The sequence below is a fragment of the Rattus norvegicus genome, chromosome X, assembly GCF_021556685.1.
Source record: "Rattus norvegicus strain SHRSP/BbbUtx chromosome X, alternate assembly SHRSP_T2T, whole genome shotgun sequence".
In the NCBI taxonomy this organism is placed as follows: domain Eukaryota; kingdom Metazoa; phylum Chordata; class Mammalia; order Rodentia; family Muridae; genus Rattus; species Rattus norvegicus.
In genome coordinates, this window is record NC_141554.1 from 125,212,185 (window position 1) to 125,239,693 (window position 27,509).

At 46.0% G+C, this 27,509-nt stretch overlaps 1 protein-coding gene across 1 annotated transcript; it reads right to left on the reverse strand.

Annotated features, from left to right (window-relative positions):
* Positions 1-1,942: 1,942 nt before the first annotated feature.
* Rhoxf7 (Rhox homeobox family member 7) lies at positions 1,943-21,687 on the reverse strand (the record flags this gene model as incomplete). Its single annotated transcript, NM_001393802.1, is given in 5 exon segments — positions 1,943-2,197; positions 3,178-3,223; positions 4,984-5,117; positions 21,617-21,654; positions 21,657-21,687. Coding segments are annotated over 5 exon segments (372 nt in total), but the record flags the coding sequence as incomplete, so codon positions are not given.
* Between the last annotated feature and the right edge of the window lie 5,822 nt (positions 21,688-27,509).

The following is a 27,509-nucleotide window of genomic DNA, read 5'->3' on the forward strand; positions in this document are numbered from 1 at the left end:
GGGTGGGAATATTCTGGAGCCCTGGTGCTGGAGTACTTCTCCCAGGATAAGACTTACCTCATAGTTCTGATAACTACCTCACGACAAAGTCTACATGTTTCTCTTACCTACTTTTTTCTTCCCTCTTCGCTGTAAATCCTGACATTGTTCTTGTCAAAGTGTCAAGAATAGGAGAATTTTTCTCTCTGGTCTGGCCAAAATAGTAAAGACATACATTTCTGGGTGGAGATGTAGTTCAGTTTGCAGAGTCTTTATGTAACATGTATAAAGCCATACCTGGTTTCTCTGGAGCACTGAGGAAGCAAGCATGGTGTCCCAGTGCCTTGGTGCCTGCTATCTGAACATCTCGACTAGTGAGTGAGTTTATGTCTAAAAAATAAGGCATTCATTTCCTTTTACCAATTCTCATTCCTCTATTTTCCTGTCAAGCAGTGAGAGGCCGACTTGATTTACTTTTTGTCTATTTTTAGTGTTTGAGCATTGCATTCACGTATATAATGCAGTATGATTAAATTCACCCCACATTCTCTTTTCTACAGTTACCACCCCACTTCCTTACTACTACTCTCTTCAAAAAAATTTTTTTTACAACCCATTCACTCTCCTTTTTGCTTTCTGTGTGTGCATGGATGTAAGACAATTACTGGAGATGGATAACCTCCTCACGGCCTTACGATGGAAGATCAGTGAGCCTCCTTCCCCCAGTAGCCATCAAAGGCCAGCTTTTCCATTTGGGTGGAAATTCATGAGACCTTCCCCTATTTGTACTAGGATTCTGGCTGACCTGTTCCTGTGCAGGCCTTTTATAAGCAATCCCAGCTAGTAAGTTCATATATGCAAGGGCCCCTGTGAGTACTCCCTATTTAATTCAAGCCCCAATGTTTAACTGGGGTGTTTGTTTTCCTGCTGTTTAATTTTTTTGGTTCTTTGTATATTCTAGACACCAACTTTTTGAAGGAATTACAGTTGGTAAAGATCCCCTCCCCCATTCTGTATGCCGTCTCTTTATCAGAAGGATATTTTCCTTCATTGTGCTAAAGCTTTTCACCTCTGCGGTCCCATTGGTCAATGCCCTTACCACCAGGGCCCAGTTGAGGAAAACCTTTCCAATCTAGGGTGGTGAACCATATTGCCCACATTCTCCTTTATCAGGTTTGAGGAATCAGGTCTTATGTTGAGCTCCTTGATCTATTTGGAATTGAGTCATGTGCAGCATGTGAGGTGAGGAAGTGAGGGGTCTGAGAAGAGAGGTGAGTGTCAGCGGCAGGGACATCAGTCTGATGGAGCAGGTCCTGAGGCCTTCCAGCTCTGCCCAGGTGGGTAAATCCGCTGTAGGATTAGTTCAATCACCCGAGCACTAAGATAAAGGGTCAAAAGACTTCCAGCTCCTACACAGTGCTGCCTTTGCACCGTTGGTAACTCTACAAAGTGACAGTTGAATGATTGCTACCCAGAGCCAGAACTATGGACAGAATAATAAGAGTGCGCTAGGTATTTCTTGGAATTTTAAGTGGTGTTTACTTTTATCAGGGACTGTTTAAGAAATTACAAGAGTGGAAAAGTATTTTAAGAATTAGAGTGTTTCTGAAACCTTGATAACTGTAAAATTTAGAAATATACCTTTTATTTTTGTTCTTTTTTGTTTTTTTTTTCTCTTTTTTTCGGAGCTGGGGACCAAACCCAGGGCCTTGCCCATGCTAGGCAAGCGCTCTACTGCTGAACTAAATCCCCAACCCCGAAATATACCTTTTAAAGTGTCAGCTCATCTGGGGGAAAATTGTGCTAGGAGGACAAAGCAATGTATGGGTCAATGCAAACTCACTGTGACAGGTGACAATCTTCTGGGACATTAAATGGCTACTGTGGTCACTCAGCAACATCACCCCACACAAGGAGGCCTTGTCTTTTATTTAAATGTCATTTTCTCAATAATTGCCACGCATGCCGTACTAATCCAGAAGACACAGGAAGCAAATAAACAGAGAATCTATTTATTTCAAATACAAGTGCTTAGGGGATAAAGAGGCAATAACATGTTGGTGGAAGAAAGCAGGCGTCTGCCAGTGGCTCTAGGTCAAGGGTGGTACACTAGGGCTCCTGCGCCATCTTCAGAGAGAGGTGGAGTATTCCCAGGAGGAGCACCACCTGACTGACTTTGTTCTCTCCTGAAGTGTTCTCTCCTCTTCTTAAACCATCTCTACAGTGAGAGGGAAGAGGGATTTATTCTGAATAGTAAGCAGGACTGTAATCAGAAAGCACATCGTGTAACAATAGTGGCCCTCTGTAATTTATATCAATATAACATATTAATATTGTCTTGCTCAGAAGAACCTGGTGTCTCACTGTTCTAATTCTGTGAGGGGCTGAAGGGCTGGTAGAGGGTGTAGGGCTTGCCTAGAATGTGAGAGGCCCCCAGACTTCTGGCTCCAGCAAAATGCACACCTGGTTTCTCTGTCTCTCCGGTGGAGCCCTCTGCAGATACTTATCACCCCCTTGGGCAGTGCAGATGCACTCCCGAGACTATAATGATGGGTGTGGTTATCTTCATGGCTTCACTAGGCACTAGCCACAGGACCAGGCATTTGGAATGTCTCCTTTCCACATTCCCACAGGTGCCTCTTGGGCTTATCAGCTCTCGCAGTGACGGGCTCTTCTGTGAGTTACCCCCGTAAGGTATATTCCTTGTGAAATGTGCCCAGTAGGCATAGAGAGCTTTCTGAAGTTCTTTTCTACCCACAAGACTAGAGTTCCAGAAAGTTACTTTGGGGCACCTGCAGAGATGGCCTAAAGATTACCAGCACCCATGACTCCAAAGAGTCTGAAATCCATTCCCAGAAACCATGCTTCCTGGTCACGATGATCTATGACTCCAACTATGAACACCCAGAATCCTCTGACAGCCACAGGCACACACAGAAATGTGGCACACGCACACACACACACACACACACACACACACAAACACAGACACACACACACACGGAGGGGGAGAGAGAGAGAGAGAGAGAGAGAGAGAGAGAGAGAGAGAGAGAGAGAGAGAGACTTTAAAAGAAATATAAAAAAATAGGTACGGTAAGACAAAAGGAACACTATACCTTCAGTAACAGGACAACTATATCAGAGACATGAAGAAAGTTCTTTAATGACAGTGTTGTCACCTTTTTGTGTCTTACTCACCTGCACTTTGGCCTCACTCACGCCCATCACCCTTGCCAGCTCTTTTCTGAAATGAGGGAAAAGAGCAGATGTTCATTATTTAGTACCACAGATGCGGTAAAGGATGTAAAAGACACTTTACATTTATGAAAATATTTGTCTCAATGTCCAACCCTCTAGGACACTCAATTTCTGCAGGTGAGTTTAGTTCGTTAGCAAGGCGCTATCAGTAGACACAAATTCTAAGCACATATCTAATAAAACACTTAAAAACAGGAACGCAGGCATAAACCAGTCTGAAGAAATGCAGTAGCACTGGCTGTGGTGGAGCTTAAAGCTGTGTCCGACGAGCGCAGTACAGAGCAAGAACTACGGACCAAATGCACAGGTGAGAAACCTGTGTGAGGCCCTCTCAAAGATGGAAGGATGAACTCAAATGAAAGAGGATTGCTTCCGGGAACTCATACGAGGACTCCTAACAGTCAGTGCACATAAAGAAGTCCAGGGTGCTGATGATCGGGAAAACTGCATGTTACCCTGCTTCATTTACTGTGGGAGGGCGAGCTCGCATGTGCATTTGTGCTGCAGCTTGTGGCCACAGTATACTCGTGAAGGTCAGAGCAAGCCTTGAAGGACTTGGTTATCTCTGGGTCCCAGGCCTTCATGACCTTTTATGTCCTGAGCCACCTCAAGAGTCCCGATTAATGAAATGATAAATCACACCACACACAAAAGAAATGTTACAAAATCTCTAGGTGCTGGCCACACAGTTGTGAGTTCCCAGCAGGAGGGAGACATAAACAAGGGTTCTCTGCAAGTTCCAGGCTACCCCTGCTACAGCTGGGAGACCCTGCAGAACACCATCAGAAGGAAAGAGACACAAAACAAAAACTAGGCCTAAACCAGCAGCAGAAAGAACCTCCTGGAGAGTGGGCTGTTTTAGTTACATAAACTAGGAATGACCATGAATGACCTCCCTTCCTCCACCTTCAAGAGGTGGGGTACAGACATGGCTGGATTGATGAACAGATTAATTTTCTGAGTTGCCTCAGGCTTCTTGTCTGCAGCTCAGGCCTCCTGGAGCTCACCACCTTAGCCCAAGCTTGGCCTTCTCAGTGATGAGATTACAGGCAGAGGCCTGTGCCCAACACGGGCTTATCTTTATGGACAATTCTCTTTGGGCAGAGCACTAAATTGTCATAAAACACTAAAAACGACAGTAAAGAGAAAGGTGCTGCCGACATGTTTATACAAGGAATACACAGGATATTAAATGTATCAGCACATTGACTGACTGTCACCCCATCTCATCCCTACCACACCTCAGGGTCCCGAGGCTGTCCTAATAGGACCTTACTTAGATCAGCAGACAGTGACAAAGTTTTTAACTTGCTCCAAGTAGATACCACAGAGAAGGGCTTCACTGCCTTCTGCATAGCTCCCACTCCCTTCCCAGAACCCTAGGACAGCAAGCCTGGGGTCTGGCAGGCTGGATCACTTCTCTTAGTTTTAGCCTTAGTTCTAGAAGGCAAAATGGAGGCAGACTAAACCTTCTTGCTGGAGGCAAGCCTGCTGAACTGATTTTCAAGCTCAGGACACACAGCCTGGAAGGAGAGAGCCAAGTCCTTCAAGCTGTCCTCTGACCTCCAAATGTTAGCCACAGCTCCCCAACTCCAAGAAGAAACCGTCCACAACCCCACAAAGTCACTTCAAATGTAATTTGAAGTTTCTAATGAATGAAGAGAAGGACAGCTACCAGAGAGTCAGAGGCTTCTCTGTAACAGCTTGCTCCCTCCTCAGAGAACTGAAGCCACACCATGTGCTTACCTTTCTTCAGCACTGAGATAGTGATTCCTCTGGAAAACGCGTTCCAGCTCCTGCAGCTCTGGGTCTGTAAATCTGTCATGGAGATGGCGGCGAGGCACCAGCACTGGCTCAGGCTGTACATTGGACGCTGAAACTGGAATAGGCTGGACACAGGGCATAACTGGCACAGGATGAACATGGGGCATTGCGACTGGCCTAGGCCATACACTAGACATCATAACTGGCAGAGGCTGTACAGGAGGTACTGTAAATCTCATAGATTGTACCTGGTGCATTGCAACTGGGACAGGCTGTGTATGCGGTCTTGTAACTGGCACAGGCTGTGTATGTGGTCTTGTAACTGGCACAGGCTGTGTATGCGGTCTTGTAACTGGCACAGGCTGTGTATGCGGTCTTGTAACTGGCACAGGCTGCATATTGCTCACAGAATGTGGCATAGACTGCACACTGGGCACTGGAAGTGGTATGGGATGTTCACAAGCTACCCTGGCTGGCATAGGCTGAGCAGCAGGCATTGGCATATGTGGTCTTCTAGGCAACTTAGCTGGTATTGGCTGTGCCCAAAGCACAGTGACTGTCATAGGTTGTGGTTGAGGCACAGGAATGGGCATAGGCTGTGCCCAGGGCCTACTGATTGGCATAGGCTGTGCATGGGGCACAGGAATGGGCATAGACTGTGCCCAGAGCACAGTGACTGTCATATAATGTACATGGGGCACAGGAACGGGCATAGGCTGTGCCCGGGGCCTACTAAGTGACATAGGCTGTATATGGGGCACAGGAATGGGCACAGACTGTACCCAGAGCACAATGACTAGCATAGGCTGTGCATGGGGCACAAGAATGGGCATAGTTTGTGCCCAGGGCCTACTGAGTGGCATAGGCTGTATATGGGACACAAGAATGGGCATAGACTGTGCCCAGAGCACAATGACTAGTATCGTCTGTGCATGTGGTGCCAGAATGGGCATGGGCTGTGTCCAGAGCACAATGACTAGCATAGGCTGTGCATGGAGCACAAGAATGGGCATAGGCTGTGCCCAGGGCCTACTGAGTGACATAGGCTGTATATGGGGCACAGGAATGGGAATAGACTGTGCCCAGAGCACAATGACTAGTATAGGCTGTGCATGTGGTGCCAGAATGGGCATGGGCTGTGCCCTGGGCCTACTAATAGGCATAGGCTGTATGTGAGGCACAGGAATAGGCATGGGCTGTGCCCAGGGCCTATTAATTGGCACTGCCTGTACATGGGGCACAGGGATGGGCATAGGCTGTGTACCAGTCACTATTACTGACATAGGCTGTACATGGGGTGCCGTATATGGCATAAGCTGTACTTCAAGCACCAGTACTGCCACAGACTGTATATTGGGTACCATACCTGGCATAGGTTGTACACGGGGCATTGTGCCTGTCACACGCTGTACTTGGGGCCTAGTGCCTGGCACAAGCTGTACATGGAGCATTATAGGTGGCATAGGCTGTAAAGAGGGCATCACAGGTGTCAAAGGCTGTCCACAGGACACCATAGGTGGCATAGGCTGTACAGAAGGCACCATAGGGGGTAAAGGCTGTACAGAGGGCACCATAGATGGCATAGCTTGTACATGGGGCACCATACATGACATAGGCTTTACACAGGGCCGTATACGTGACATAGACTGTCCACGGGGCACCACAGGTGGCATAGGCTGTACATGGGGCACCATAGGTGGCATAGGTTGTATAGAGGGAACCATAGGCAGAATGGGCTGTACAGAGAGCACCAGAGGGGGCATAAATTGTACAGAGGGCACCATAGGTGGCATAGCCTGTACATAGGTCACCATACGTGGCATAGGCTGTCCACAGGGCACCATACATGGAAGAGGCTGTCCACGCAGTATCATAGGTGACATAGGCTGTATATGGGGCACCATACGTGGCATAGGCTGTACATTAGGCACCATACGTGGCATAGGCTGTCCACGGGGCACTATCGGGGACATAGGCTGTCCACGGGGCACCATAGGTGGCATAGGCTGTCCACGGGGCACCATAGGTGGCATAGGTGGTACATGAGGCACTATAGGTGGCATAGGTGGTACAGAGGGCACCATAGATGGCATAGGCTGTACATGGGACACCATAGGTGGCAGAGGGTGTCCACAGGGCACCATAGGTGGCATAGGCGGCACATGAGGCACCATAGGTGGCATAGGCGGTACACAGGGCACTATAGGTGACATAGCCTGTATAGAGGGCACCATATGTGGAATATGCTGTCCACGAGGCACCATAGGTGGCACAGGCTGTCTACAGGGCACTATACGTGGCATAGGCTGTACGGAGGGCACCATATGTGGAATAGGCTGTCCACGGGGCACCATAGGTGGCATAGGCTGTACATGAGGCACCATACGTGGCATAACCTGTACATGAGGCATTATACATGGCACAGTCTGTACACAGGGCACCATAGGTGGCCTAGGCTGTACACGGGGCACCATACGTGGCATAGGCTGTACACGGGGCCTCATAGGTGGCATAGGCTGTACACGGGGCACCATACGTGGCATAGGCTGTACGTGGGGCCTCATAGGTGGCCTAGGCTGTACATGGGGTCTTATAGGTGGCCTAGGCTGTACACGGGGCACCATAGGTGGCATAGGCTGTACACGGGGCCTCATAGGTGGCCTAGGCTGTACACGGGGCACCATAGGTGGCCTAGGCTGTACACGGGGCACCATAGGTGGCATAGGCTGTACATGGGGCCTCATAGGTGGCCCAGGCTGTACACGGGGCCTCATAGGTGGCCTAGGCTGTACACGGGGCACCATAGGTGGCATAGGCTGTACATGGGGCCTCATAGGTGGCCTAGGCTGTACACGGGGCACCATATGTGGCATAGCCTGGACACGAGGCACCATAGGTGGCCTAGCCTGTACACGGGGCACCATACGTGGTACAGGCTGTACCTGGGGCACCATACGTGGTATACGCTGTACCCGGGGAACTCTAACTGAAATCGGCTCTACACGACACACTCTAAGTGGCATAGGGTGCATACGGGTTACCAGCTCTGGTGCAGACTGCACATCCTCGGTAGTCCCCATGTCCTTGAGAACTGGCTCCTTGGGCTGCTTCTCATTCTCCTGGTCACAGCCAGTGGCGCCATTGTCCTCTTGGTTATCCATGAGGCCTGCGGTGCGAACAGGCCGCCCACCTTGTCCACTTAATTCTTCTGCTTCATCCCCTCCCACTGCTGTGGCTTCCGAGCCAGGCTGGCCCTGTCTGCTGTCTTCCTCATTTCTTCCCTCTCCATCCGGCAAGACCATCTGTGCTCTAGACCCTGAAACTGAGGAAACAAAGACTGAGTGACAGGGCCTAGTGAGGTGCGAAGTCGCCATGATGTCAAGAACGGCGAAGCTGGTAGCGCGCGGCGCCTGTTCTGTCAGCTCCGAGGGACACTCCTTCCCTCATGGATGTGGCCCACCTACCACTCCTAGAAAGCACTGACCTTCCCATTTTTCCTCCTCAGGCCCCACACGAGACGGGTGGGTAGCTCTTTCAATGCTCCCTGACGGGAATGCTGTCGAAGTCCCTTGAGGTTTGTAGTTCCGAGAGCGCCTTCAGTCTCTGAGCTGGAGCCCCCTACAGTTCCGGGAGGAGAGTGTCTCAACCAAAAGGGGCTACGCACCCAATTGTGGGCGCACAGTCCCGGCTTCCGGTTGCCCTCCTGTTGCTATGCGCTGAGACCCTGAGGTGCGAAACTGAGGGCAGATTGGCGCTAAAATGAGCAGGAATTTATTTGAAGGAAATCATGGCTCTTGAAAGGTCCCTTCTACCTTTCACTTTGCATCTCAGCTGAGTCCTCCGGCCTTGCTTAATTATTTTCCTAGGGAAGGGCTGGCGGGTTCATTGTGGGAACCCATTTGCGAGGGTTGGGGGCGGGGTAAGAAAAAAAAATCCCCCAGTAGCTCCGGAAGCCTTCCAGAAGTGTGTGGACAATACCTCTTGCTCTAGTTCTCCACATCGGGTCCCTGGTACTTGGCACAGACCGATATTAAGCTAATGGGTTTATCTGGGAGGCTCTTCCTTTGGACTTTCACACAGTATATCACGCTTCTACACTCTGTCTTTACAGGAGTTTGGGCAGAATTGCAGGGCCTGCCGACTCAGCAGACAGATCTACTGGAATCATCTTCGCCAGGTCTACTGGGTGCTGGACAGAGAGGAGAGGGGTGGGGACGGGACACAGGACTATAGTAAGTCAAACTTTGATAAGTTCTGGTAAAAGCTGTGAGAAGTGTCATATGTGGGCTGAGCTTCCTCACGTTTCTCTAGAACACACACACACACACACACACACACACACACACACTTCTAATGTCCTTTTTGAAGGTCAAAATGTCAAGAGCAGGCTTTTATGCCTTGGTCTCTGTAGGTTAATTGTAGGGGTCTGCCTCCCCACTGCCACAGGGCTTAAGCTACTGGGAAGGCAGGAAGCAGGAAGTTTGACTGTGCTTACCCCAGGCCTCGGCAGCCAGGCCCGTGGCAGGCTGTTGGAAGCCTAGGGGTGGGGAAATACAGTCTGAGGCATGTGACATAGTTGGAGCTGGCTCTGGGGTCTCTGGCAGTCTGATTCTCTGGCTCTTGGGCATCCAGGTGCCTCTGGAGTGCCGGGAAGAACTGAGAATAGAGTGCTCCCTCACCCCACCCTTGCTGAATCTAGCCTGGGGCTGAGGGGGAAAAGAGGTGGGGAGCTCCGGCTGGTCTCACAGGGAGTCTTTGGCTTGACAACTGACAGCAGAGGTAGGCTTGAGCTTAGTGGCAGCTGCCAGCGCAGGTCTCCAGGAGTTCAGACAGCAGCTCTGTATGCGAAGGCCTTCTCTGAGGCTCTCCACGGCAGATCCCATGAAAAGAGGCAGTCCATGGTCTCAAAGCATTTCTTGTCATGGCAGAAGGTAGGTGAGTAAAACCGTACCCCACTTCTCAGAGTTGGCATGAGATAAAGTCCCTTTTGCAGGGAGGAATGTCTGGGAAGGGAAATTCATTGGCTAAGCCTCCAGGCCTTTATGTACCTCATTATAATGGAGATCTGTTTTGAGACTCTGTGACCTATGGTCACATTCTATTCCAGTGAAGGCTGGGGGCATTGTCCTTAAGTAAATGATGGTCACAAATCTATGGAGGGCTGTGTTCTAGTGACTGGCCTGAATTCCTGGGAGTCAGGAGAAGCATCTACCATCCCTCAGGTTCACTGGGGTTTCAAACCTCCTCAACCAGGAACCAGGGTCTTTCACTGTCCCACAGGTCTCCATCCCAGAACAATCAGTCAAGCAGCCCCTTCACTGTCATGTGGCTAGTCTCATCCAATGGCAGCCACCTTTTCCCAACAGGTTAAAATAGAAGGGGCCCTAAAGTACTATTATGGGTCCAGGCAGCTTCTTGTTTGGGGTGGGAATATTCTGGAGCCCTGGTGCTGGAGTTGTCCCAGGATAAGACTTACCTCACAGTTCTGATAACTACCTTATGAGTAAATCTGCACTTGTATGTTCCCTGATTTTTAATTTTAATTTTATTTATTTATTTGACTGTATAAACCGAAACTTTTGGCAAAGTGTCCAGGGCCCTAAGAATATTTTTCTATCTTTTGGGCAATAATTAGGAAGACCCTCATTTCTGGGCCTAGGTTGTAGCTTTTTTTTTTCTTTTTTTCGGAGCTGGGGACCGAACCCAGGGCCTTGCGGTTGCTAGGCAAGCGCTCTACCACTGAGCCAAATCCCCAACCGGTTGTAGCTTATTTTACCAAGTCCTTGTGTAGCATTCATAGAAACCTGGATTAGAGAACCCCAAATATAGTGGTCTGATGATGCTTGTATTGTAATGCTAAATAGTGCCCTCCAAGGCCTGGTGCTCCCAGAAAGGAGAGAATCCACAGGTACAATATGACCTTGCTCCCTAATTTAAAACTATTGGTTAAATAAAGACACTAACAGCTAATAGCTGGGCAGAAAAGACATAGGCAGGGTTTGGGGTTCTCGGACTGGGCATCTGAGGAGAGCACGAGGAGAAAAAGAAGGGTGGAGAGAGGAGAAGATGCCATGGGACAAGACTCTTAAAATAATGGCCACGAGGTCTGGGTAATTGGACTTAAGAGTAGCCTAGACAAAATATGGCAAATCATGTAGTGGGGTTATTGGCATGGAAATAGACATAATAGCATAGAGGGTAGATATCTAGATATCTATCCAGTTCTAGTTTTGATTAAGGCTTATTATAAATATAAAGGTGATGTGTGTCTTTTATTTGGGAACTGAATACTCAGAGGCAGGGTAGAAGCCCCAGATTGAGATTAAATATTTTTTTCTTCTCTTTTTTTTTCGGAGCTGGGGACCAAACCCAGGGCCTTGAGCTTGCTAGGCAAGCGCTCTACCACTAAGCTAAATCCCCAACCCCGAGATTAAATATTTTTGACAACACCTAAATTGCATGAAGTAGCAGGGTGTTTCAGTATGAAATCTAAGCCCTCATGAGGTGAGGCAGAAAGATCATAACTTCAAAGTCATTCTTGGTTGCAGAGTGAGTTTTAGCTCTGTCTGGGCTACTAAAAAAAAGCAAGCAATATCCATTTCACCTTATCAGCTCTATCACTTATTTCTCATTTTCTTGTCAAGCAGTGAGCAATGGGCCTGATGTGATTTCTAAAATTTAATAATGTTTGCTTCAAAGATTGTGTGAAGGTATAGTTTTGTCATAAAAGCCTCCTTGGTATACAAGGTGTTTCAATCCCCTGCCTCTCTAGTTTGCTTGGGTTTTAGGACCTTAGGAAAGAACTCCAATCTGGCTCTAGTTCTGCTCCCCTAAACTGCTGGTGCCTCCCTTGCATTTTTTTCTTTGTTGCATGTGAGGGCTCAGAGCATGGCAGTTGGTTCAGAGGGCTTGGATTGCCTATCTCATCAGGAACATCCTGAGGAATTCCAGCCCCTAATAGAAAAGAATGTCCACTTTTATATCTATGAAGATCTTAGAATGCTATAGGCTTTGGAACTATGTAAATCCCACTTCTAGTCAGTCCTTCTGTACCACGTGAGACCTTGGAAGATTCTAGACAGTTTCATGGATGCCATACAGAGGCAAAAGAGTAGACACAAAAAACATAAAAAATGAGTGTTTCTTGAATGTTTATGTCATCTCTAGTCTTAATAAGACTTTTACAAGAGTGAACAAAAAGATTTTAAGGATTAATTTGTTCTCGAACCCATAAGAATTAGATACTTTGGAAGGATCCCTTAAGGAGTACCAGTCAGCCTCTGCTCTGAGGAGGAAGGACAATATTCCTCCTGCCTCTGAGTGGGAGACAAAAGAGAGAAGGAAACTTCCCTTTGGATGGGATGATGGATGGTCATGTTACAGTGGAAGCCCTAGGACTTCACCCTGACTCCTGGCCAATGTCTCATGTGCCAAAGAAAGGGAGGGCAGAGAAGAGGATTGTGAGTGTCCAGCAATCTTGCTGTCCAACCCTTTGGAAGTTTCAGTGTCCAAAACTGGAATGAACTGTGGGCTATGGGCAAAATTAGCTCTGTCTGGACAAACACTATCTCTCCTTAGGAACCAGCCCTGTTCCTCTTGCGTCTTATGGTGTGATATGGGCAGGGTGAAGAGGATGAGAGCCTGATAGGATGTTGTGTACCAGTTTCCTGACATTGAAATATTCCATTCTATACAGACACCCCTTAAGAAAGAAGACAAAGAACTCAAAATAGCTTCAGGAAGATCATAGTTCACTAGTTCCTCCCTACCCCCTGCTGAGGTCATGTTTCCCTCCAGCAAAAGGTTATGCTGGGGTGGTGTGGTGTGTGTGAGATGGCTTGCCAAGTCACGAACTCCCCCAATAGGCTAGTATGATTGGGAAAGCGTAGTGCCAGATTTCATATCACCAGAAGGGGCACTATGCAGGTTGTTTGTGGAGATCTGTCACCAGCATTCCTGCTTGGCTATGAACCCTGCTTGCTGAAATACCTACACACTAAGGAGGATCTATCTGCTTATCTAATAGTGGCTCAGCTATCATAGGTAAGTGTAGCAGGTTTCCACTTGGATTTAAGGGCCACTCCACAAAAGGGAGTTCATGTCTTTTACTGTAATCCAGGACAAAAACCTGTGTCTGAGGAGGCCATAGGTTACAATAGGGAAGCAACATATACTTATTTTTATATGGATGTGATGTGTCTGTCAAATGTCTTCTAAACATGTGTTTATGTTCATAGGTCACTGTGAGCAGCCTCAACTCATAATCATGGTGAAGCTCCTAAGAACAAGTGACTGTCACTATGGCATGGTGGCATATTCTTAGCCACAGGTAGACATCTATCGTTAACCTCTCCAAGGCTTGGAGATCATTGTGGAAGAGGGGGCAGAAAGACTGTAAGAGCTGGGGGAAGGGGTGGGATGCTGTGTAACAGTTTCCTCTGAGGGGTTGGGGATTTAGCTCAGTGGTAGAACGCTTGCCTATCAAGCACAAGGCCCTGGGTTCGGTCCCCAGCTCCAAAACAAAAACAAACAAACAAACAAAACAAAAAAACAAAAAAAAACAAAAAAAAAAACAAAAAAAAAACAACAACAAAAAAGAACAGTTTCCTCTGAGATGAAAACATTCCATCCGGTAAGGAAGCTCCTTAAACAGGAAGGTAAACAACTCCAAATAGCTTCAAGAAACTGACAATATTGACTGGGTCCCTCTCTGCCATAGAAAACAGAGCCATGCTGCAAAGAAGACTTTCAGTAGAGCTGTGCTGCCAAGAATTCTCTCAGACAAACAGACCTGCAAAGAAGATGAGAGCAGATCAACTGCCTGGAAGAAGCAGAAAGCAGTCGAGCTTCCTGGAGGGGGTTTAGACTAAAGGAGGCACTCTTCCAACATGGTGAGCTGCTGGCAGGATGTGCAGTGTGCTACAGGTTCTTAGTTTTGTGAGCTGTCTGTCACCCATCCTGTGGTGGGCTTTGGTGATACAGCTCTTTTCGAGTCATTTCTGTTCCCGGAAGTAACCCCCCAAAATTCTTTGGTTCACCAAATTGGATTTTGGTGTTATCTGTACTTTGGTCTACAGTGTGTTCTCTATCTGGGCTGAGTAGACATGTTTGTTTTATCTCCTCAAGGCAAAACGTTGTCACACAACATGGGGGGCGTCAAACAAGAAAGTGGGAGTCAATGCAAGCTAACTATGCCATGTTTGGAAGCTTAAGGCTGTACAGGGCCTGCTGACTGGAAGTCAGTGTTGTCACATCACGGGAGGGGAACATTCTTTTTTATTTAAATATTTCTTTGATAACTTAGATATCTATTTTACTAATCCAGAAGACACTTGAAACAGAGAATCTGAGAGTCTACTACTTTATTGTGAATACAAGCAGCAAGGGAATAAGAATGTAGTAACAAGGCAGTGTTGGTATTATTTGCATGTGGCTTCTGGATAAGGGCAGCACCCTAGGGCTTCTTCAAAGTCTTCAGGGAAATGGGATCTGGGTAGCAGGAGGAGCTCTCTGTATTTACAGCTTCTGTTGTTTCATAAACTTAGCTCTCCTCCTCTTAAGCCAATCCTACAATAAGAGGCAGAAAGGGCTTAATTATACATTTAAGTTCATAGCTGTAATTATATAAGTTTATATGCTAGTGACATGTTTACATTCCCTAGAGGAACTTTATTTCTTATTGCTTTAATATTGTGAGGGCTGAAGGTAGAACACAGAATGCAGTCCTTGCCTCGATGTGTAAGGCCTTAGACCCAATATTGTGAACTGAAAAATATCAAAATCTATCAACAACCCCTTTTGGACACTTATATTGCACCCCCCCATTCTTCATGAAACCCTCCTTGAACAAGAGGTGTGGAGCAGGCTCTGGAGTAGACATAGGACCTTTTAAATATATTCAAATGCTTTCATTGAGGAGAGGATGTAAGTATAATTATCAAAGGAAGAGTAACTGTGGACTCCTGTGTAAGTTTAATTTTTTTCAAAACCTACTTTTAATGATGCTTCTTAACTGTTTAAGCTCCTTTCTTTTTTTATTTTTTTTTATCTTTATTAACTTGAGTATTTCTTATTTACATTTTGATTGTAATTCCCTTTCCCGGTTTCTGGGCCAACATCCCCCTAACCCCTCCCCCTCCCCTTCTCTATGGGTGTTCCCCTCCCCATCCTCCCCCCATTACCACCCTCCCCCCAACAATCACGTTCACTGGGGGTTCAGTCTTGGCAGGACCAAGGGCTTCCCCTTCCACTGGTGCTCTTACTAGGCTATTCATTGCTACCTATGAGGTCAGAGTCCAGGGTCAGTCCATGTATAGTCTTTCGGTAGTGGCTTAGTCCCTGGAAGCTCTGGTTGCTTGGCATTGTTGTTCATAAGGGGTCTCGAGCCCCTTCAAGCTCTTTCAGTCCTTTCTCTGATTCCTTCAACAGGGATCCTATTCTCAGTTCAGTGGTTTGCTGCTGGCATTCGCCTCTGTATTTGCTGTATTCTGGCTGTGTCTCTCAGGAGAGATCTACATCCAGCTCCTGTCGGCCTGCACTTCTTTGCTTCATCCATCTTGTCTAATTGGATGGCTGTATATGTATGGGCCACATGTGGGGCAGGCTCTGAATGGGTGTTCCTTCAGTCTCTGTTCTAAACTTTGTCTCCCTATTCTTGTTTCCCTTTAACCTCCTTTCTAGCCCACTGCCCACCAGAGGTAGTGGAAAAGAAAGGATATGGGGGAAGTGGACCTCTTTAGAAATGGTTCTTTGGTGCAACTCCCATGTGTACTGTCAGGAAATCGGCAGTTCAGTTCACAGGTCAGCAGCAGCAGCTCAACCCACTCATAAACACTCCATGAATACACCAGCACTCCAGTTCAGTAGAGTTGGAAGAGCAATCACAGATCAGCAGTGGTGGCACTACGTAATAGAGACAACCAGGTCCCAGCCTCCACATGAGTCAGCAGGAGAAGAGACCAGGGCCAAGAGGAACATCAGGAAAAGTTTTTGACTGTGTCTCTCTAAGAGAAGCAAAGATCAGTGAAGACACAACACCAGCACAGCTCATTCTACCTGCAAGCCAAGCTCAGCCTTCTCCACCGTCCGTTCAGTTCTATTATACTCCCTCTCCAAATATCACATGCCCTTCATGGGTCTTGCTTCAGCACGTCTTGCCTCAGCGTGTGAGTCTTAGAAAACTCAATGTGTGTCAGCTGACGTAACTCTGATTATCAGCCTGAGTCATGGAAGCAGCAAGAAACTGCAGTACACCACTAGGAGTTTTTTAGTGCATTTCTCTGTATGGCGTCCCTTTAAAATGTAGTTCAACTATGCCATGTAAGGTAGACCAATGCATGCATGGCATTAGCAAATAATCCCTCATCACATGTCCTTTCATGGGCTCGCTTTAGCAGAACATCCTTTCTCCAATGTCTGCTTCAGCGAAACATTCTGTCAGGAGTCTGCCTTAGCCTTTCACCTGTGTCCTCCTCCAGAAAACATTCCTGTATGTGTTTACCCCAGCAAAACACCACCCAACACAACTGACTTTCCAAAGAACCCTTAAGTTTCCACTTCACTCCCATAAGTTATCAGATGGCCAATAGTAACCCTGTTAAGTTCCCTACCCTCTTACTATCCCAGTTCCTGAGGTTTTTACTGTGCCTTTCTTTGATACATCCCTAAACTGACATTTTTTGTGCCAAAGAAATCATGTTCCTGTTTGAGGCTTCCCCCTCCCAATATTCAGAGTTGGTTTTTCTCCTATAAGTGTAGATTATTAAACGTTTGAATTGTGGTGTATATTTTGGGAGATTTGAAGGTAGCAAGGGTCAAGGTTCATTAATATTAATTAGCTTTCAGTGTCACAGTGGAACTGAATGTGACATGGACTGACAATTGGTCCCTTTTCTTAGCACAGGTCTAAGATGTTTAAAAAGCAGACTACGGGGAGTTGTTTGGAGAGCCTTTTGGAGACACTCAGGTCCAAAGGGTTGAGAGTAGATGAGAACGTTGTCTTTACTCTTATTGGTGGCATGTGGGTCACTCTAGCTAGGAAATACTTGAAGGGACCTCGAAATTAGCATGAGATACCCCAAGTCCAAGTTCTTAGCACAAAGGAGATTTATTTGCCCCAGATGGACAGTAGGCAGAGAATAAGAGACAAAGCTAGGAGATAGAGGAGGAAGGACAAGGGGAAGGGAGCAAGGGAGGGTAGGAAGGAATATTTGCCCAGGAGGGTCAAAGACTGCCTCTGGATAGTGACTCATAGGCAAATGACTGTTTGTAAAGGTAAAAGGGGAAACCTCCTTCCCCCTCCCCCCTCCCCTGTGTTAGGATGAGTTCATTTGTTTTTAGGGCAACCAGAAGGGGTTACTTATTGCTGGACTTCAATGCTTTGATAGCTGGACCTTGGATGGTCAGCCTCAGGAGGAGGTAGTGGCAAAATAAGGGACTGGACCTTGGTAGCAAGCTTTAGGAATGTAATCTAATGGTTTTTATCAAGGCAAAGGGACTGGAGGAAGAGCAAGGACTTGCAGAGTCCTGTTTGCCTTGCTCAGGCCCTCTAGAGCCTCTTATCTGGGTAAATTGACAAAGCAGATCCCAATCTTTAGTTTCTTGGTCCCCCGCAGAGGCTTCAATGCCCATGAAAGCAGAGGTCTTAGCTTGCATCCTGAGTTAGGTGTGGCAGTGATCCTGGTTTGTAGTGTTGGGGTGCAGTTTTGGGTTGGGGGGCTATGTTGCTCTACTGGTCTAGAAACATTTTTATATGATCTGCAGGGCCTTTAATCACTGCACTTGTGGGAGGGCACTGAGAAGCAGAGCTAATGGCATCACCTGACTCTCTTTCTAGCTTACTCTTTCCTTTTACCAAAACAGCTCTGATAAGAAATGTCTTTTAGTGGACCCGTGGTTCTCAATCTGTGCGTGGGTCATGATGCTTTAGCAGGGGTCACCTAAGACCATCGGAAAATACAGACATTTACAATATGATTCTTTTTTTTTCAGAGCTGAGGACCGAACCCAGGGCCTTGCCCTTGCTAGGCAAGCACTCTACCGCTGAGCTAAATCCCCAACCCCTACAATATGATTCTTAACAGTAGCAAACTTAAAGTTATGAAATAGCAATGAGATCATTTTATGGTTAGGGGTCACCATAATATGGGGGACGTTATTAAAGCAGCACAGCATTAGGAAGGTTGAGAACCACTGTTATGGATTAAAGTAACTTGCACTGTTAGCCTTAACCCTAGAAATCAAGTACTACTGACTGAGTAAATGAGTCTTTGGATTCCAGCCTCACTAGCCATTTTTTTTTCAAAAAAAATTATTTTAAGCCAGGCAGTAGTAGCACACAGCTTTAATTCCAGCACTCGGGAGGCAGAGGCAAGTGGGTGAATCTGAGGTTAGCTTGGTCTGCAGGGTGAGTTTCAGAACAGCCAGGGCTACACAGAGAAACCCTGTCTCGAAAAACAAAAGAAAACAAAAACAAAAAGTAAAAGAAAAGGAAGACAGAAAGTCACTTGGAAAGAAGGAACCTCAACTGAGGGGTAGCCATCATCAAATTGGCCTGGTGGCATGTCAGTGGGGCATTTTCTTAATTATCGTTTCATGTGGGTGGCAGAGGGCCAAGTCTATTGTGGGCAGTGCCATCTCTAGGCTGGTGGTCCTGGGTTCTATAAGAAAGCAGGCTGAGCAAGCCATGGAGGGCAAGCCAGTAAACTGCGTTTCTCCACATGCATCAGCTCCTGCCTCCAGGTTCCTGCCTTGGCTTCCCCTGAGGATAAGTTGTAAGTCACCAGCCAAGTAAGTAAACCCTTTTCTCCAAGTGGCTTTTGGTCTGTGTTTTATTACAGCACCAGAAACGCAAACTAAGCTCATCACTCAAGAAACTTTCCAGGTTAAAATTACCATAACATTTGAATATTGGATCAAAGAATGAAAGGCCCAGGCGTTATGCAATTAGAATGCATGAGCACTCCCCAAGCCCTTTGGATTAAGAGGAAGTTAGTTGAACTCCGCTGTGAGGCAGCCAATATTGCTGTGCGCTCTGGCTTTCGGGATCTGGAAAGTGCACGATAGAGTTCGGTCCCTTACCAGACTCTCTTTCCAACTTGTTAGCACTTTCATTCTTTTCTTCAGTTTCTACTTGAAGTCTAGATTTAGCAGTAAACCTGGGAGATCCAGACGTGTGCCTGCTTCTCTTATATAAGGCTTCAGTGTGGAGGGTCAAGTCCATTGTGGGTGGTGCCATCTCTAGGCTGGTGGTCCTGAGTTCTAAAAGGGCCACCATTTCCTTTCTTTCTTTCTTTGCCGCATATCTGGGGATAGATTCATATGAAGAGAGAGACTGGCCATGAGTGTACCTGAAGAAATGGATTATGCCCACTGCCAATTCTTATCTTTTAAATAATTAAGAAAAGATTGTCCTGTCGCTGAGGCACGAGTCTAGACATTTGGCAACAGCAGTCAGCATGTATTTCTGAGGTGGTTTAGGGGTAGTTAAATCCACCAGCAGTACCTCTTACCTCTTTTTGAGTTCAAGTACTTCAGCTTTAAATATTTTATTTGATATTTTAATTGAGAGAGAGAGAGAGAGAGAGAGAGAGAGAGAGAGAGAGAGAGAGAGAATTTTTTTTGAACAGGACCTCACTATGTAGCCTTGACCAGCCTGAAGCTATGTAGACCAGATAACCTTGAAATCATAGACGTGTGTGTGTGTGTGTGTGTGTGTGTGTGTGTGTGTGTGTGTGTGTGTGTTTGAGTTCAGGGCATGTATGTGTCAGTCAGAGGACAACTTGCAGGAGAAGGTTCTCTTCTTCCACTATGTGGGTCCTGGAGCTAGAACTCTCAGTCTTCAGGCTTGGCAGCAAGTACTTTCTTCCACTGAAACATCTCGTGTGTCCTGGAGGGCTTTAATTTTTTTGTCTGAATTTAATCCACCAAGCATAGCACAAATAAACATATATAACAGGTGCTATCTTCTGGAAGACAAGAGATAGTTGGAATGGAACCTCAGTCTTCATAGTACTAGCAGCTGGAGAGATGGCTCAGTGGTTAAGAGAACTGGCAGCTCTTCCAGAGGACTGGGGTTTAATTGCCAAAACTCGTATGGTGGCTAACAGTGGTCTATAACTCCCCTTCCATAGGATCTGATCCCTGCTTATGGCTTCCAGAGGTAAATCATGTTCATAGTACGCAGACACATATGTAGACAAATACACACACACACACGCACGTAAAATAAATATAAGAAATCTTAAAAAACAAATTTCCATACACAATTCTTAAATTTTTATAGATCATTAATTTTGCCGGAATTTATTTATTACGTTATTTATCATTTTTCTGGTCCAATATGGCAAACAACCATTCCTGCTGCTCAAATTCAGTTGGAGATCATTCTGTCCTTATCAACGTTAACTGTGTAACTTACTCCACTCATTCACTCTTCAATGCATTTGGCTTTTTTAGTAGTGGACACTCAGTGTTCCCACTATTCAATTGGTGTTACGTCATTGGATTTTGTACTGCCTGCCTCCTCCCACCTCCCAAACTGCCAGGGAACCCATGTATCTTCACTCGGAATTAATCCACTGATGTAGAAAAAGTGACAAGGGTTAATACAGTTAAGTGTCTAGGAGCAGCCTGTACTCTCAGGATGGGAAGTGAGCAAGTACCGTGGCTGGGGCTACCGTCTGCTCATGTCTGACTACAAGACAAGGGAAGGTGCAGGACTGTCACCCGGAGCCAGAAGATGGGTGAACACATGAGTGTAATATAGTGGGTATTCACTGCATTGTGGGGGTCTTGTCCAATTATATAAGAGGCTATAAAAGTAAATGAGAATAAAATACCTTGGTCTATTTGTGAAATGATTAGAATCAAATACTTAAACAGAAATCTAAAGTGAGCTTCATGCTTCAGAGTTAGGAGGCAAGAGAGCTCAAGCCTCCCTGCAGCCTACAAGGGAGTCTCTTATTCCTTTTGAGACAGCAGGACTGCTCCACAGTGGCTCTTAGTGTTATGTGTGCTCCACTGAAAGGACTTGGGGAGAAGGCAGAGGGCAGGCAATGTGAAAATTCTTGCCTGCTCCCCTTAATCCTGTGACTGGCCTTGAAGAAGTTGCAGACCCAGGGTTGTACTGAACTGGTGAGCATGGGAAGGAGGCAATTCTGGCTAAAAGCACACCAACAGCCTACTGGGGACAACGGGCGCCTTCTGTGAACACATTTCTGCTCCGACATGGTCAGAACAGGGGTGTGGGCATCACTAGTGAGAGGTGCAAACCTCATTCCCTGCAAATAACCTGAAGCCACAGAAACTACTGTGATGTGCAGGGGCCTCTGGAGGTGACACAGGTATGACGGCCTCCTCAAGCAGGAAGACCTCTTTGCCAATCTGTTTGCCTCTTACTTAGGGACAGTATGCAGGTTCATTGCCCATTCAGAAAGAAATACAGTGAACTTTTCATCTTTATTGCTACTGTGATACCAGTCCGGATAGAGAAACGTGACTTCCCCTCGTGAATGGCCCATCTGTGACATCATGCAGCCCATCTCCAGGTGGCTCCTGGACGTTTGGTACCCTAGGGCTCCTCTGGGTCCATCATGCAAATGAGGTCCTGGATCACACCTGGTATGCTCCTGGGCATTGCTTTCTTCTCACAGGCCTCTCTTTGGCTCTCCTATTGCTAAACCACATCTGAAAGCAGAGGAGCACAGGGAATGTCTCAGCAGGCAGAGGGCTTTGATGGAAAGGACATATCATCAGGACACTGATGTTCTGAACTGCACAGCAGAAACTATTTTCTTTTTTAATGTAATATTCATCATCACCACCACCACCACCACCACCATCTCTGTGTGTACGCGCGTTTGCACTAAAACAACAATGCTAGACGGCATGTTTTCATTCCCCTCTAGCCTGAGCTCATGGAGAAGAAAACCCTAATTTCAGACACCTAGAATTCTTGGTCCTGACAGAAAACTCAAGGACCAAGTTCTGCAAGTCTCTCCTGAGCTCTTTGAGACTAGTCCTGGAGTCTGTAGTTCCCAGTTTTTGTGCCTGCCTGGTCCAGGTTTAGTGAAGCTCATGTTCAGTCAGTCGAGGTTTCTTACATAACCGAGCGCTCTTGATGTCTACTCTGGATACCCAGAGCCCTTGTCCACACCAAATGGAAGTCAGGGCAACCTGCCTGACTGGAACCAAGTCCCATTAGCTTTGTTCAGCCAAATTCTCCTTTACAGAAGTGGATATCCAGCAGTAGTTTTCTGTCCACGGATCCCTACCCTTGTGAATTCCACTTTCTCAGGCTACATCTTGACCTCAATCGTGGCCCATGCTGCACAACCTAACTGAAAAATTATCTAGACTTACCTTTCTCCCCAGGTCACAGAGTAGGTAGTCCAGTGTCTAGGTTAAAATGGGGGATTCAATTGCAGGCTACACTTTAACCTTAGTCTAGCCCTGACCCTGAGGTCTGTTCCCCTCCCTGTACTTTTCATGATAGCTCCCTGGGAATATCGCCTCCCATTCCACTGCTGATTAATGTAGGAAATGCCTTCTTTTCATGCTTGTTTGGCTGTGACTTTGAGAGAATTTTGATGCACTACAGGGGGCATCCCAGGCCTAGCTAGCTCTTCACTCCTAATCCACTGACTTGATAACCACTAAGGACTCACATTCCTAAAGTATCACTCCAGTCAGCTTATCTGAAAGCTGCTTAGGACGGACTCATCTCTCATAAATCTATGTGTGTGAATGTTTGCCTGGGTGGATGTCTGTGTACTATGAGACCACAAAAGAATGTCTGATCCCTTAGAACTGGAATTGAAGATATCTGGAAGCTGCCATGTGGGTGCTGGGATGCAAACCTTGCTCCTCTGCAAGAGCACCCAGTGCTCTTTGTCACCCCCACCAACGGACTCATCTCTCATAAATCTATGTGTGTGAATGTTTGCCTGGGTGGATGTCTGTGTACTATGAGACCACAAAAGAATGTCTGATCCCTTAGAACTGGAATTGAAGATATCTGGAAGCTGCCATGTGGGTGCTGGGATGCAAACCTTGCTCCTCTGCAAGAGCACCCAGTGCTCTTTGTCACCCCCACCAATCCAGCTCTGTTGGTGGCTGTGCATTTTCCCTGTGTGATTTCCTCCCAGAAGAACTCAAAGCACTGAGATCTGTCTTAAGGATGTTAGCCTTCTTCAAAACTGGAACAAGAATGAGTATTGCAAATGCCTATTATTTATCATGAATGGACTGTTTGTTCTCCATGTTCTAGAAGATAATGTTAGAGTAGATCCACTGTAGAGGAGGAACCGAATTCTTATTAAGTGAACTGGTAATTATATTAAAGGTGCAAAGTTATAAGGATGGCCATGTCCTCCATCGGTTTCTCAAATGTGTAAAGCTTGAGGGGATGAGGAGGGCATGGGATTTTCAAACTTTCTAAGCCATTATGTCCATAAGTGGACTTTGATGAAAAGCACATCAAGTACAGACAGAGTATTCCAAGTGTCATGAACATCGAAAGCTATAAGACTCGGTAGCACACACCTATAATACCATCTGTTGGGAGGTGGATGCAGGAGGATCAGAAATTCAAGATCGTAAGGGTGTGGCGTGGTGTGTGGTTTGTGGTGTGTATGGTATTGTGTGAGGGTTGGGGTGTGTATGTGGTGTGGTATATGTGTTGGAGTGAGTGTGGTGTGTGGTGTGGGGATTGTGTGGTGTGTATGGTGTGATCTTTCTGTGTGTGTATGTTGTGTGGGTTGGGGTGTGTCATATGATTCGTGGATTGTGGTGTGTGTGTATGGTGTGGTGGTGGTGGTAGTGTGTGTATGTAGTGTGTTGTGTGGGTTTTGGTATGTGTGTATGTGTGGTATGGTGTGTGGGTTGCAGGGTGTGTGTGCATTGTGCTGTGTGTGGTGTGGTGTGGTGTTTCTTTGTGTGTGGTAAGGTTGTGTGTGTGGTGTCATGTTTCTCTGTGTGGCAGATCATGTAACAGTTGCAATATGTGTATGCTGTGGCATTTCTGTGTGCACTGTGGTGTTTCTGTGTGTGCTGTGTTGTGTGGGTTGCATGTAATGTGTGTGTGTGGTGTGGTATGGTGTATAGGTTATAGTCTGTGTGTAGTATGATGTGTGGATTACAGTGTGTGTGTGTGGTGTGGGGGTTGTAGTGTTGGGGAGGTATGGTGCGCTGGTTCCACTCGGTGTGTGGTGTGGTGTGAGGGTTGTGTGGTGTGGTATGTGGATTGTGGTGTCAAGTGGTGTGGACACTGCAGTCCACAGACACTGCAACCCACATGCAACACCACACACTCACCCCAACGTATACCACAACACACATACAATACACCATTCCAAATACCCATCCCAACCCACACAAAAAGGGGCGAGTGAGAAAGAGGAGAGAGAAAATTCACACACACACACACACACACACACACACACACACACACACACACACAGAGCTAATAGGTGGGAAAAACAATGTTCCAGCCACACCATGCATACTTTATTCTTCTTTTCATAGCTTATATATCCCAGCAAATCTTTCAAGCAGTATACAATTATAATGTGGTTACATTATAGTTTTTTTAGTGAATGATTATGAAAACACAATGTGTTTTCTAATACCTTTGCAAGAAATAACATTTTGTAGTACAGGTAAAAATAATCATTCTAAAAATACCCATGAACATCCATAACTAAGCAACTTGTTATAGAGTAACAAAGTGTAAGCAAGCAAGGGAGTTTTCCAGCCAGTTTATTTTATTGTCACAGTTTATTTTATTGGCAGCAATTTGTGGTCACAAGGAAAGAAGTAATTATTTTATTATTTATCTTTAAAAGTAATCTTGTAAGAATCTTTAAAAAAATCACAAATCTAAACTTATATAAAAATCAGTCATATCTGCCTTAAATCCTTAGAATGTATATCTACTCATCAGCAATTCTTAATACATCCTATCAAGAAGCTGAGGGTAAAAATGGACATAAGAAATCAAATATCACCAGTCCAGCCTCAGTGAGAGTCACGTCAGCCAGTGCTGCCATTGTCATTGTTCCCTGACCATAAAAGGTCCCTAGCTTACATTAATAAAAGAGTGCCTTTCTGAACTTCAAATTGTTCCCTAAGATTTTCTACATCAGAGCCATCTAATAATTTCCCTAACAATTTTATTTTTCCAAATGTTTTCTAAGTGTGGTGGTTATAGCTGACAATCTCCATCTCTAAGTTCTTCTCTAGGGTGGTGATAGAATCATTAATCTGCTCCAGCAGCAATGCCTGAAACAGAGCAAGCACTATTGTTGTGAATGCCAGAAATACTGCCCTGTCAGGAGCCAACAGAGAAGAAGCTAATAACAAGCAGATGATCTTCCTGTGATGAGTCTGCCTTGGATTATAATCCACGACGGATTTGCTTCTATAGGCCAGGCACAGGAGAAATTCATTTTAGGAAATATTCCTGCTATTAACATGCTTCTCCTGTTACTTTAATATATACAACAATCACTAGATATTATCCCACCTTTTTGATCAGATCTCTGCAGAACTATAAAGATGTACTGTTTTGTAGTGATGCTATATAGGCAAGTAAATTATTTCTTTATCCTTAATGATGATCCTATAAGCGTTCCTAAATTTACAGTAATTATTAAGCTTTTTTAATAACACTGCTATTAATTCCTTTTTGATAGTCAAAACTATAGTCCTCTGCAGTGTTGTGTGTATTGTAGTGTGTCTTGTGCTGTGGTGTTTCTATGTGTGTGATGTGGTATGTTGCGATGGGGTAGGTTGTGGTGTGTGTGTGTGTGTGTGTGTGTGTGTGTGTGTGCTATACTCTGTGCACAATGTGTGTATGTTATAGTGAGTGTGTGGTTTGGTGTGCAAGTTGTGGCTGTGTGGTATGTGTTGGTTGGGTGTATATATAGAATGGTGTGTGGGTTGCAGTGTGTATGTGTGGTATAGTGTGTGGGAGGTATCTTCTGTATACTGTAGTGTGTGTGTGCATGTGTGTTGTGTGTGCTATTTTGGTTTAGATGTGTGTGTAGTATGGTGCATGGCTTGTGGTATGTGGTGTGGTATGCGGGTTGCTGTGTATATGTTGCATGGTGTGTGGGTTGTGGTATGTGTGTAGTGTAATGTGTGGGTTACTGTGTGGTATGTGGTTGCAGTGTGTGTATGTGGTGCAGTATGTGCATTTGGGGGGTGGTATGGTGTGTGGCTTGCACTGTGTATGTGTGGTATGGCATATGGGTTGCAGTGTGTGTGTGTGTGTGTGTGTGTGTGTGTGTGTATGTCGTGTTGTGTCCATATTGGTGTGTGTATGGTGTGGTATGAGGGTTGTGGAGTGTGTGTGGTGGTGTATGTGTGTTGTGGTCTGTTTGTGGTTTGATGTGTGGGTTGTGGTTTTATGTGTGGTGTTGTATGTGTTGTGGTGTTGTGTTACTGTGTTTCTGTGTAGTGTACTGTGTGGTTCTGATGTACTGTGCTTTTTCTGCATGTGTGGTGTGGTGTGGTATATGGGTTGTAGTGTGTGTGTGTATGTGGTGTGGTTTGTGGGATGGGGTATGTGTAGTATGGTGTGTATGTTGCAGTCTATGTGTGGTATGGTGTGTTGGTTGTGGACTCTGTGGGTGGTGTTGTATGTAGATTGTGGTATGAGTGTGGTGTGGTGCATGGCTGAGGTGGTGTGTATGTATTGTGGTGTGAATGTGGTGCAGTGTGTGTCGGGTAGTGCATGTGGTGTGTGTGCACTACAGTGAGTATGGGTGTGTGTTGTGTGTGGTATGTGGGTTATAAGGTATATGTAGTATGTTTTGCATGTTACAACATATATGTGTATGTATATTTTGTATATGTTGCAATGTGTATATGGTATGGTGTAGTTTGAGGGTTGTGGTATGTGTGTGATGTGGTTTGGGGTCTGTGTGTGGTATGTTCTGTGGGTTGCAGTATTGTGTGGTGTGGTTTTACTGTGTGTGTTGTCCTGTGTGGGTTTGCAGTATATTTGTGGTATGGTGTTTCTGTGTATGTGGTATAGTGTGTGGGTCATTGTGTGTGTGTGTGTGTGTGTGTGTGTGTGTGGTGTTGTGTGTGGGTTATGGTGTGTGTAGGGTGTGGTATGTGGTGTATGTAATGTGTGTGGTGTGGGCTGTGGTATGGTCTGTGGTATGGAATGTTGGGGCTATGGTGTGTGTGTGTGTCTGTGTGTGTGTGTGTGTGTGCGTGTGCGTGTGTGTCTGGTATGGTATGTGGGTTGCCGTGTGTGGTGTAGTGTGAGGGTTGTAGTTTGTGTATGGTGTGGTGTTTGGGTCATGGTGTATGCATGGTCTTTGTGGGTTGTGTCATGTGTGTGGTGTAGTATGAAGGTTAGGGTGTGTTCATGGTATGATATATAGGTTGCAGAATGTGGGTTGTGGTCTGTGTGGCATGGTGTGTATGTTTTTTTGATGTTTGTGGTATAGTGTGTGGGTTGTTTGTATAGTGTGGTGTTGTGTTATGTGGTGTTT